General features: G+C 50.4%; 1 protein-coding gene across 1 annotated transcript in view; it reads right to left on the reverse strand.

Moving 5' to 3' along the window:
- E2F3 (E2F transcription factor 3) overlaps positions 1-11920 on the reverse strand; it is a gene marked incomplete at both ends in the record, with an annotated part of 77069 nt that extends 65149 nt beyond the window's left edge. Inside the window, one exon of the mRNA XM_082847129.1 lies at positions 11522-11920. Coding sequence (XP_082703255.1) covers positions 11522-11920 — 399 coding nt within the window. The remainder of the gene's footprint in view (positions 1-11521) is intronic.
- Between the last annotated feature and the right edge of the window lie 474 nt (positions 11921-12394).

The raw sequence follows: 12394 nt of genomic DNA on the forward strand, positions 1-12394 counted from the left end.
CTGGAGGGTGCTACTGGCGTCTGGTGAGGAGTCCTCACTACTCACTAGAGTAGCGAGTAGCCAACAGGGCACAGGACAGCCTCCCCCCACAAAGCCTTCTCTGTCCCACCCCTCCCACTCCCGCCCCAGGTTGGATGCCTAAGAAACTTCATCGATATTCTCTAACAGCCTTCACTGTCTTTTATCTTGTCTTAGTTATTGGAGAACTTGCTTCATCTCCCCTACCTCCCTTGAGGGCCAGAAGAACATCTTAGTCATTGAAACACCCAGAATACTGGGAACCGATTCAGCTCAGAGTGGGTGTTCAGTAAGTGTCCTGTACTTTGTTTTCCCTCAAATGGGTAAAAATGCTGAGAACTCACTCCTAACCATGGAGGAGGGGCAGCGGGGTGAACACACTAAGTTAGGAACACACAGTACACTTCCTATAAACTTATCTCAATTAATCCTTCCAACCACTGAAGGAGACAGGAACACTATTTTAGGTAACTACAGCTCATAGAATTTGTGAAAGGTCACACGCTGCTAAGCGACAGAGCACGTTTCTGGAGCCCGATGTCAAGCCCTAGGCTCCTTCCGTACCCCACGACCGTGCCATGGGTCCCCAGAGCTGAAAACCTCCCTCCTAAAGACCAGTCCCAGGATTAGAGTGTCTGAGATGCTAGCAAGGAAAACAGTAACAGAAAAGGTTGAAAACTTGACCACGATATTAGTGTGATCACAAGTCTTGCTACCAAACATAGCAACAAAGTTGGTCAATTCAAGGGTTACTGCAAATAGGCTTAAATACAAGTTACATGTTTAAAAATCAATGATAAAGATACTTAGAATTTACATGGCTCTTTCATTTTTAAACTTTAATATGCTAGGGCTTAAGAAAATATATCCAAGATACATTTTTTTTTAATCTGCAAAATCAGAGAGCACAGGAAACAATGGTCAAAAAAGCTATCTTAGTTCAAGACATAATTACATGACCTTTCCTTATGCACAGCACTCTCCAGCTGGCTCTCTGCTTTCTCAGAGCAGCTAGGAGCCAGGCCCAGACCTGGGAAAGTATGTCATAAATAACATCTGATGGCTCGTCTCTGGGAGCCCTGACAGTATTGATCCCCCAAATCAACCTGATGAATCTGTCTCGTTTTCATATTATAGAAGGAGAAATGAAAATGATGAAAGGTTTTTGTAGCACCACGTTTAATTCTTTGTTTTTTTAAGCTAAGGAGGCCAGTCTTGGCTGGCTGCTGTTCATCAAGGCCTCCACTCCAACCTCTGTTGCCAAAACCACATTCCCAGGGCTGGGTCCTAGCCTCTTAGAAAGCTGGGTGGCCCACGGCTTCCCTCACAGCCAGCTCATTCCGAACTCACCATTCCCTCCACAGGGTGCAAACCCTGACGGAGGAAAAGCTCAGCCTTGTCCATTCTTTCAGCCCCAGGAGCTAACCATCTTGGGAGTCAAGGTCTTGTATGTCTTTTCTCCCTTAGCCTGTCTCTCACTTCCATCTTGCCTTTCACACCATCACTGTTGCTGTCCTGCTTCCAGACTCATCAGCTCTGTAGCACCCATGCTCTAAATGGTATGCCCTACTTTTCTTCCCAGGGGAACTTCTGCCTTTCTGTCCAGTTGGTAACCTGTTCCAGGCAGGTCCAGACCTGACAGAATGGAAAGTCTTCCTGCTATAGGGTAAAGTAAATCCCTTGAGGGCCGGGTGTCCAGCGTATCACCCTGGTTCCCAGTGGTGTTGGTGCCAGGCAACAGTGCTTGCTTGGACCCCCTAAGTTCTCAGCCCCTTGGGAGTGCTTTTGGTTTCACCTCCTTTGGGTTTGGGGTCACTCGTCTTTGGATGGTTTGCCTTGGCAATGACCTGGAAGTCCAGAAGCTGGTACCAGGGTCGGCATGGGGTACCAGTGCACCTGGCCCAGGTTTCTGGGGTCTGCAGACTGTGGAGCCAGGCTCCTTGGGTTCAATTCCACTTGCCTCTCTCCTCAGTGGAGCCCTGAGGCAGCCTCTTAAGCCCTCGTTGTCTGCGTCTTCCTGTGCAGGACAAGCGTGGTGATAATACCCACTTCACAGGTTATGTGGATAACGTGTTAATGCACATAAAGCACTTACTTTAGTGCCCTCCACGCGCATGGGCACTTGATAAACATCAGCTATTATTATCCCATAGACCAGAGACTGCTGAGTGGCAGCCCCGAAGCCAAATCTGGCCCAGAGACCTATTTTGTTTGGCTTGCACATTTTCCTTTTTAATTGAGCCTGCATTTTAACGCTGGTAGATTTCTGGCATTTTAAGAAAATTGAAGATCTGGCAACAAATGGGACCCGCTTTCCTCTCTGGAAGCCATCACCTGGGGTGGGGTCCCTCCTCGGCTGCCTTCTGACAGGGCATTTCTTCTTTGTTCAAGCCCAACTCCCATACTACTTATCCCCACCTTTCCATACCCCCCAGTTAATTCCCTGCCTGGCCCTTGTAGGAAGGCAATCTCTATTCCAGACCAACTTTACCAATGTATCCAGTGTTAGGTTCTATTATTCCCCCATATTGACACCAGTCCAACAGGTCTCCTTATGCTAGCCCACTTCCTGCCTTCCTACCTTGGCCTCATGACCTTCCCCCAGCCACGAACAGCCTCCCAAACCTTCCCCGTCCACCTAGTCCAGCAGTTCCAATTGAGTGCACGTCAGAATGACATGGGACACTTTCAAAACATACTCAGGTCTGGATGGGGGTATTTCTCGAAAGTGCCAAGATGATTCAAATATGCACCCAAATGTGCTCTAAGGTCGGTGACCATGGGAGCCACGGCCTGCCCATTCCCACGGTCCAGCTGGCACATCCTGTCGACACGGTACAACCGAGGACAAGATGAGTCCTGTTTGACTCCTGCTTGCGACTCAACTTGTGTTTAAAGCCTGTCTCCCCAAACAGACCATGAAACTCAAGAGTGGGTGGATCACACTTCATACTTCTTTTGCATCCTCAACAGGAAGACTGGGGTGCCAAGCACACTGTGGGTGCCTGATGACAACGCCTCTTGTCAAATATCTGAGCGTCCACAACGGAGAAGGCATCGCAAGGACGACGTGACGCGAAAACCACAGCCTGGTTTCCTGAAGCTTGTGGGTTTGCAGGAAGAGTAAGTCAAGGGCACCACTGATGAGGATATAAGGTGGACGAAGATGTCCTATGGGAAGGGAGGGGCCCAAGGCCTGGGGAATCAGGGAAGGCTCTGTGCAGGGGGTGTCCTTGATAGGCTGGTGGGAAGGACGGCAGCAGCGAGGGGAACAAGCGAATAAATGCCCCGGAGGGAAAGCAGCAGCCTCCGTAAGTGCCAGGATCCCAGTAGGGAGGAATGGGAGCAGAACGGGAAGGGCGAGATTTCACTGGACCTCAAACGCTAGGGAAAGGGTTGTAATTAATTGGATAATTCACGGAAGCGGCCCGTGAAGGCTGTGATTCTGGCCTCCTTCTAAAAGCCAGGCAGAGGGAGAGGTGAGGGCTAAGTGGGAGGAACAGGCATAACACACTGAACAACTAGACACTGCGAGAGGGAGAAGAGAAGGGGCCAGGGAGGCCCGGGGGTAGCTCCCCTCCGCACACGGAGTGGCGTCTCCAGTCCCTCAGGGCCCCACACGCCTCAGACACCCTGCTCTCCACCATTCAGTCTTAAGCCCTGGGTGGCTGTACAGAAGTGAAATCATGTTAAGAGTGCCACTCCATTAACGCAGATCATCACAGAAATAAAGATTTTCGTCATGACACTACCGCTGCCAAAAGGACTACTGTAAGGCGACACTTATCTTTCTGCTCACTCTCCCGAGTCCAGGCACAGCTCATGAAGAGATGCAAAGGCCCTAAAGAGTACGTTGGGGGAAAACCGCCCTGTGGGTCACCCCTCTGCTTCCTCGCCGCCACTTTTAGAGCTGTAACCTGGGTCTGGATGAACACAAGGGCTGGTTCAGAAACTAAACCACCAAAGGGTGGGCCCCAGAGACAGCCACGGAAGAAAAGGGCAATTCCACCACGTATCTACCGAACCCTTCCCATGGGTCAGGGACCGGCCTAGGCACCTTACAAATAGGAACTCCTTTAATCGTCCCAGTCCCCATGAGGTAGCTACTAGGATTTGCCCATTTTACAGGTGAGGAAATTAAGACGCACAGGTTAAGCAGAGTGGCCCAAAGTCACACAGAATAAGAACCCAGACACTCTGGCTTCAGGCCCCATCGTCTGACTCTTATACTTGGCTGCCCTTCAGTTTGCCTTTTAGGTGGAGGGTGTGGGTTAGGTCCATAAAAGCCTTCACCTCTCCTAAGGGCTGCCAGGCCCAGAAAGGCTCAGAAGGTATGGGGTCACAGGGCTGCTGCTCTGGTTATATATTTCTGGAGCCTCAAAGCATCAGACGTGGAAAAAGGGCAAGGGAGGGGTGAAATCTATAGGCTCTGAGCTGACCTCCTGTGACCCCCAGAGTCCCGAGCTGCAACTTTCAGGATCCTGAAGACCAGAGCTTGGGGAGCCCTTCTCAGCAGTCAGGTGCGTGCTGCAGAAGCCAGCAGGGTCTCCTGGGGAGCCAGGCACGAGCTGACTGGGAGGACCAAGGGTGTTCAGTTCCTCTGCTCCCGGAGATGGACTCCATCCACCATAAAGTCCTCCAGGGGGATCAGCTTCACTGATAACTACAGGTCTCACCAGCAGTTGCTCCCTGATCTAAGACCGCACCTACACATGGCACCTTTCTGGTTTGTGGTTTATAGACAAGCCATATATCCCCGCCCCTAACGCGTTGGTGAACTACAGCGACATTGGATTATGTTTCACTTTTAGGCTTCAGGGCTTGAAGTGATTCTATTTTTAAGCTTTCTCAATTCCACAAGTAAAAGAAGACGTTTTAAGGAAATTAGTTCTGGTTTTTAGGGGATGAGGACTTCTTCCCCTGAAAGAGTTAAACTTTGTTAAACCAGCAATCTTCCTGAAGGAAGGGCACCTGGTCTCATGTCACTGGGCAAGGGCCCCAAGACCTCTGAAAACCACAACAGTCACCCAGGATGTGGACAGCCCAGGACAAACCTCCAACACCAGAGCTATACTGTGCCCTTCTCCTGAAGAGAGCGGCAAAAATCCTTTCAGGTTCTATTCTCAGTGAAGTATGTTTCACCGTTTCAGCACTGGAAGTGTCATATCCACAAAAGTTTGCAAATAACAAATAAAGCTTTAAAAAGGCTACTATCATGTTTCTATAAGAGTCTGTCATTCCTTCCATTTTTTAAAATTCCCTTTCATTGAACATCTAAAGGAGCGTGGCGTATTTTGTACCTTTGAGAATGAGGTGTTACTCTAAAGCCAACTGTTCAAAGGACACTTCTGTATGTGTCTATTTTAAAAATGTAACCATTCCTGAAGGCAATCTTAAATGTATTCTACACATCCCAATTTTCCCATATAGGGTACATGAGACTTAGTTAACTTTCTCTTGGCAAATGGGGCTGCTTCTAAGAATTCCAGTCTCCAGTTTCAGTTCTGGCTTTGCCACTAGTTAGCCTGTGACCTTGGGTAAGTAACAACTGCATTGGGTCTTAATTTCCTCCCCTGCAAAATGAAGGGGATCGGGTCAGATGATGACTCTTGCTTTACAGCCCTCACATGTTACGATTCAAAGACCATTGAGGGGCTTCCCTGGTGGCGCAATGGTTGAGAGTCCACCTGCCGATGCAGGGGACCCGGGTTCGTGTCCCAGTCCGGCAAGGTCCCACATGCCATGGAGTGGCTGGGCCCGTGAGCCATGGCCGCTGAGCCTGCGTGTCCGGAGCCTGTGCTCCGCAACGGGAGAGGCCACAACAGTGAGAGGCCCACATACCGGGGGGAAAAAAAAAAAAAACTAATCAAAGACCATTGGGAATATCAATTATTGCCTATGCTAATTAGAAGAATTAGTTATAAGAATGTTGTCTGGACACTAGAAATAGCCCCAGACGGTTGGGCTACAGTAATAAAAAGCAGACTAAAGTCAATTACTTTTATTCTTACTTCCTCCTATCGCCTCTCTATTCCATCAGCTGTCCATTCTCACTGCTATCAACCTCCGCTGACATAAACCCTGGCCTTAGTTTACAAAGCTAAGCAGTGGTCTGTTTCACCAGGTTCTCCAGCAAAGCAAGGGGCCCAGGCTTTGTGATTGCAACCTGGCAACCAGTGGGCTTTACCTCTTCCCCTTCAAAGTTATATTGTAGATGATCGTGGCCGCCACAGCAACAAGATTGGCCCCCAGTTAAGGCTGGAGGCGGACTGAGAATGCATCCTTGTAACTTACACATTCTCTGAGTTCTAAAAACGCATTGCTTTGGCAGGAGAGCGTCTGAAGCAAAAGCGACAACAGAAAATAAACCGATTTCCTTCTTACTGGCCCCAAAGCTGCATGTGTTATCCCTCTATATTAATCCTACTCCTGCCCTCCAGGATTCCTCACCCCCATCCCAGTTGTTGTCTTTTTGTCCCTTCTGTTGTATAACTTTTCCTTGTGTAAGATACATTTTCCAAGCCACTCTTGGAAGCCAAAGAGAAGGTCAGGGTAGGAGGAAGGAGATACCATTAGTGGTTTCCTATACTTACTGCTTTCCCAGTTAGCTCCCCTTCTTAGTCCCATGAAAAATGATTAGTAGAAAAAATGCTTCTTAGCAATTGTAAATAGTCCCCGGAACACTTTTAAGCTGCTAACAAGCACGAAAAATATGCATTAAACCACATGCTTAGTACCTCAAAGAATTCAGGGAAGTTCCTCTCTTTAAAAACCAAAATGAAACAGAGCATCTGATAAGAACTGCAATCTACCTTCTTTGCCTTGCACTATTTGGGGCGGTTTCATGGGCATCTAGGAGGGATGTGATTTAATCAGCACAGGCAGTGGCTGATTTTTCACTCTTCCTAGTTTAAAATGTTAGTAGAAAGTAGGTGATTAAAAAGGAATTGGAGTCAGTCGGCCTGGGAAAGTGGATGTAAACTAGACATACAAATGGAATCTATGTTAAGTCATGTTAAATTAGAAAACTGGCCAGAAAAATCAACTATGAATATCTGAAGCGTTGCCAAGTGGGTCCAGGTCCTTTGGAAAAAGGCTAAAGGTACGGATGGTGTGTCTTTGGGGATGGCAATAAAAGACCACTATGGATTATACCTATGAGAAATGAGAATAAAAGCCACTTTTCCCTACAACCTTTCAATCTCCAGGTGCTATCATCTATTCATGACTAAGCTTAGAGTATTATTTTCTGTTTTCATGTTAGCTTTACACAGCACAACATTAGTCTCAGAATCTACCCTTCCAAGTATTACATAAGGTGACGATTTATAGAAAAACGACAACAAAAAAAATCCTTTCCTGTTCACAAGCTTGGGTTCCTTAGCTCACAGAGCCACGTTTAAGGGTGCTTTGTTTCAGAAGATGATTAGAGTGGTGCCCTGGGTACTGATTATAGTGGAGCTATTCGTACTGCCTGAGTCTGGGCACTGCATTATATTAAAACTTCCATTTTGGGGTATGTAGTGACTAAAAATTCTCTCCTAGCTTAAACTTGGCACCAACCATCTATCTCAGCAGAAGCAAGATTATTGACTACAGAACCACAGGAACCCAGCATTTTTCTTCTTTTATATTTATACAGGAAAGAAACTCAGCTGTAGCACCTATGGTTTCTCCATTCTTATAGGGAAATTTCAAACATTGTGGGTGCCTTCCCAAAGTCTAATAAGTGGGATGCTATGACTGGATTAAATTAAATCAGATGTGACAGGCCATTGTCTCTTGCATTAATAGATCCCAAACTTTCTAGAAGCGTAATGAAATCATTTCAGCTTCTTTTTAGCAGAGGCAGAAAATGAAGCCCTTTCAGTTCCAGAAAATATACAGCACTTGTGACTCTGGTTTCTCTAGACTCCTTCCATGTCCAACAGTTCACCATCTAGAGCTGAATTTATCTTGTGCATGTCTCTGACATGGTGATGATTAAGAGTTCAGTTCCACAAAAGCCACTAAGCACGGGCTGCACGCAAAAGATGGCCGGTCCATGCAGTCAAGGGAGGAGCGAGGCAAAAAAGTGAGGATGAGTTGATCTAAATTTGTCACAACTCAAGGCACAAGCTCATACTGGGGCAGTTCATCACCACCATCTCTAACACAGGCCTGTGGTACTGACGTGTCCCTATTTTATCCATTCTTAGGAGAGCCATGATTTATGGGTTTAAAAACTCAAGTTAACTAGGTATAAATAGTTAATTACATATCATTTTTAAAAACTTTTAACCATTTTACTCATATATGTCAACAAAGGGGCAGTGTGCACATGGTCTTACATTATTTCTCTAAGTTCCAAAAAATTATAAATTTCTGAATATTCATTTTATTGGGCATCTACTATTTACCTGGCACTGTGCTAAGTGTTTTACATGCATTATCATATTTAACCCTTAAATAGAACTTTCAAGTTCGTACTGTTATTGTCCCTATTTTACAAGAGAGGAAACTGTGTTGTGAGAGTTTATTTGCCTAAGATCCAACGACTTGTAAATGACAGAGGCAATTACAGCTAGTAAGGTAGTACTGAGATACATACATATATATATATATATATATATATATATATATTTTTTTTTTTTCCACGTTAAAAAAAAGGTGAAGAATATGCTCCTGGTTGTTCTAGAGACAGAACATGGAATCAGAGCCAGGTGAGTCTGTAACTGTGGCCACTTGAACAGGAGTTCTCAACCTCTTCTTTGATGGAAAGTGTTTAAATTATCTCTTTCCTCAGCCAATCACTTAGCCATCCCCATGCTGTCCCTCCTGCTTAGGGAAAGAATATCAACAAAAGTTCAAGACTTCAATAGAAGTCTAATATAATTTTGATAAGAAAAAAAAAGAAACCAAACTTTATATACAGTGCTCATGATTCTGGAATAATAATCTCGTGGCAAGGAGGATAAAGTTTTGAAGTAGCTTGAAAGGTGGTGAGGGTAATTTTTTATACTTTAAATACTTAAATACAATGAATTACATAGAAGTTTGGCTAGGCAGTTTCAGAGACCTGGCCCAGGTGGGCTAAAATTCAAAAGGAAAAAAAAAAAAAAGCAAACTGGTTGTCTCACAATTTCCCATTGTCAAAACTACCCTTCCATAAATCTGAATCAAGTCCCAGAAGTATGTCAATAGCTGGTTGTTTCAGATTAGGTTTATGATATAGTGACAGAACCCTGAGGGAGCAAATATGCTTAAAATATATCCAAGCACGTTTAGGTCAAGTCAGTAATAGTATTCAATGCTAATAAAAGCGTGGCATATTCTCGTGTCTGAGAATCCGACACACTGGATACTGTTATGTGTAAGCAGGTACTGTACTCTTTCCCCCCTGCTGGCAGACCCTAGTCACTAAAACACCATGAGCTTCTTTGACTGAGACGGTATCACACATCCCTAGCAAGTATCTCTGGGGCTGCAAAGCAGTTAAGATCCAACTCGAGGAGAAATTGGGAAGAGTCATGAATTAAAATTTTTCATTATTCCAAAACCCATCTCATCCCCCAAAGTGTTGCCTGGGTGCCGACTCTCTTAAAGACCTCTGCAAAATCTTGATTCTTCAAAAATTCAGCCCATTCGGAGCCGAGACAAGGTGAGGTCAACGACTGATATTATCAGCCAACCATTAATCTAACTGGGTTTGGTTCGTTTCTAGCCTCGTGGGGGCCGAGCCTCACCACGAGGGTGAAGACAGGAGGCATGGAGGAAGGGAATGAAGGAGAGAAAAGGAGAAAGGAGGAAGACCTCCGGGCCACACTTCTTTCTAGTATCAACAAAAAGAGAAGCCGCATACTGACCTAAATCATCTCTCAAAGGCGCTTTATAAATTACAGGGACAAAGGGAGGGGGTGGCGAGTGGCCTGGGAATCCTACAGACACCCTACCCTCTGACCCGCCCCCCTCCCCCTCCAGCACAAGGGAAGGAAGATAGAAAGCAGAGCTCAACTCGGCCATTGGCGAGAAGCCCCCCTCCGGTTTTCGATCGCCCATCCCTCGGCCCCCTAGAAAAACACACACGTAAACACCATACCCACCCCCTGGGGCGGACACTCCTGCCCCGAGGTTCCTAGAACCGGAGGCCGGGCATTTACTTAGTTAGATTTTTCTTGCTTACTCATTTCCCTCGAGCACCCAACCCCCCGTTCCCACTCCAAAACCCCGCTCAACCGCCTACCCTCACGGTTCCAACCCCCAACAGAATCCGGTGCCCCCGCGGCGGCGGCGCCCCCCGAGCCGTCCCGGTCACTAACCTGCTGCTGTAAGGGCATTTCCGAAACCAGCCTGGCTCCGGGGGGAGGTGGGGGGGGGCCGGCTGGAGAGGGGGCCCGGAGGGCCGAACGGACCGGCGGCGCCGGGCGAGGGCGGGCGCCCGTGGAGGGGGTTGGGGAGAGGAGAGGGAGGGTGGCCGCTCCGGGGGCGGGTGCGAGGGCGCCGGGACCGTCCCAGGCCAGGGAGCCGGCGAGCAGGAGGAAGTGGGTGCCCCCTCTCCCCCTCCAGCGCCCCCTCCCGCCGCCGCCTCCTCCCCAGTCACAGGCGCGTCCTCCGCGCACGTGTGCGAAACGTCACCAGCGGGTCCCGGGGAGAGGGACAGACCCAGGCGGCGGGACGGGAACACGGCTGCCCCCGCCCTCCGTCGCCGGAGGGCGGAGAGGGGGGACAGGGCGGGGAAGGAAGGGGCAAGGGGAGAGGCGGGTCAAGGGCAGGCCCGGGGCCCGGCGAGGCAGGCCCGGGCGCTCGGGCCACGCGGGCGCCGCCGCTGCCACCACCGGGATGCGCCCAGGCCGGGGTGCCCGCCCGCTAGCCCCTCACCCCCAGACAGCCCACGCCCCGGCCTGCAGCCGGCTTCCAGCTCCACCTCTCCCCTCGGCTTCCCCCAGCCCCTTTGTTGCCGGCAGTTACAGATCCCAAAATGTGTCAAGCGCAGCCTGGCAGAGCCCCTGCACTCCGAGCACGCCTTAGGGACCCCCAGCTGCCAACGGGCCTCCGAGGCCGGCGGGCGGCCATCACCCCCAGGGCCCCCCGGTTTCCACCCCCCTGGAGTCTCCCACTCCCCAGTTCACTACTCCCTCCCCCACCCCCTTCTCCATCCGGGGCGTGACCCCTTCCTACGCCCGAGAAAGAGGAAGCTTCGAGTTGGAGGGGAGGGGAGAGTGGGGGTAGGGAAAAGTGCAGGAAAGGAAGGGGGGGGCCGCGAAAAGTTTCGGAGTGTTTGATGTGGTTCGCGCCATGGCGATCCCCGCTGCCCTGCTTGCCTGGCGGAGCCCCCCAGACCCTTCGGGGGTTCGGGGTCAACACACAAGTCTAACAATAAACTCTTGTTGGAGGGGCAGCCGCCGAGGCCCACGACGCTCGGCCCCGCGCTCTCCCAGGGCGGCCCGCAGCGCGCCCACCACCCCGCGCGGTGCGAGCCCACCTCCCGCCCGGGCTGGGGACGGTGGGAACGGGAGGGCATTACCGGAGGGCCGCCGCCGCCGCCGCCGCCGCCGCGTCCCAGCGCTGGTGGCTGCTGCAGCAGCCCGGCTCTGCTGGAGGGTCCGTGCGGCGTGGTGTAGAGGAGGCTGCCGGCGGTCTGCTCCACGCCGGGGGCACTGGGGAGGAGGGGGCCGGCGGCGACGGCGCCGCTTTGGAGGGAGGAGGAACAGGAGGTGGTGGAAGTGTTCGTGGTGAGGATCTGGATGTACGCGCTCGGGGCGGCGGCAGCAGCGGCGGTGGCGGCGGCGGGGAAGCTGGGGCTGGCTAGCAGTGCCCTTTTGTCCATGGAGGCTGCAGCGGCGGCGGCGACGACAGCCGCCCCCTCCCCACCCCCGGCGGTCACCAGGTACTGCTCCAGGGCGGGCTGGATCCCCTTTCTCATCTCTCGCTCCTGCTCTTTTTATTGCTATGGTATATTAACGTATTGTTTTCAATTTCTTTATTATTTGCAGTCGGAGTTTCCAAGTCTCTCCTTCTCTCCTCCCCGCCCGGCGCTTCCGAGCCCCTTCTCTCCCTTTTCTTTTTATTTTTCCGCACCGCCCGGGCCCCGGGGTCCAAAAATAATCGGGGCTCTGGAGAGAGGAGGGTCCCGGGCGCACGGATATCGGGCCCCGAGGGGGGATGGAGGCGTCGGGGGCGGCCGATGCAATGGATTGCGAGGCGGCGGCGGCAGCACGGGTGCTGCGGCCGGCAGCTGAAAAATGGCTCCAGGAAGCTGCTGCTGACAATGAATGAAGGGATACGGTTTACGCGCCAAGGTCCTCCCGCGAAACTCAGATTTCCCGCCGGCTTTTCAAACCATATTTGCATATCCCCGCCCCTCAACCCGCCGAGGACCGTTCCCACAGCCCATTGG

Source organism: Leucopleurus acutus, assembly GCF_964270905.1.
Source record: "Leucopleurus acutus genome assembly, chromosome: 10".
In the NCBI taxonomy this organism is placed as follows: domain Eukaryota; kingdom Metazoa; phylum Chordata; class Mammalia; order Artiodactyla; family Delphinidae; genus Leucopleurus; species Leucopleurus acutus.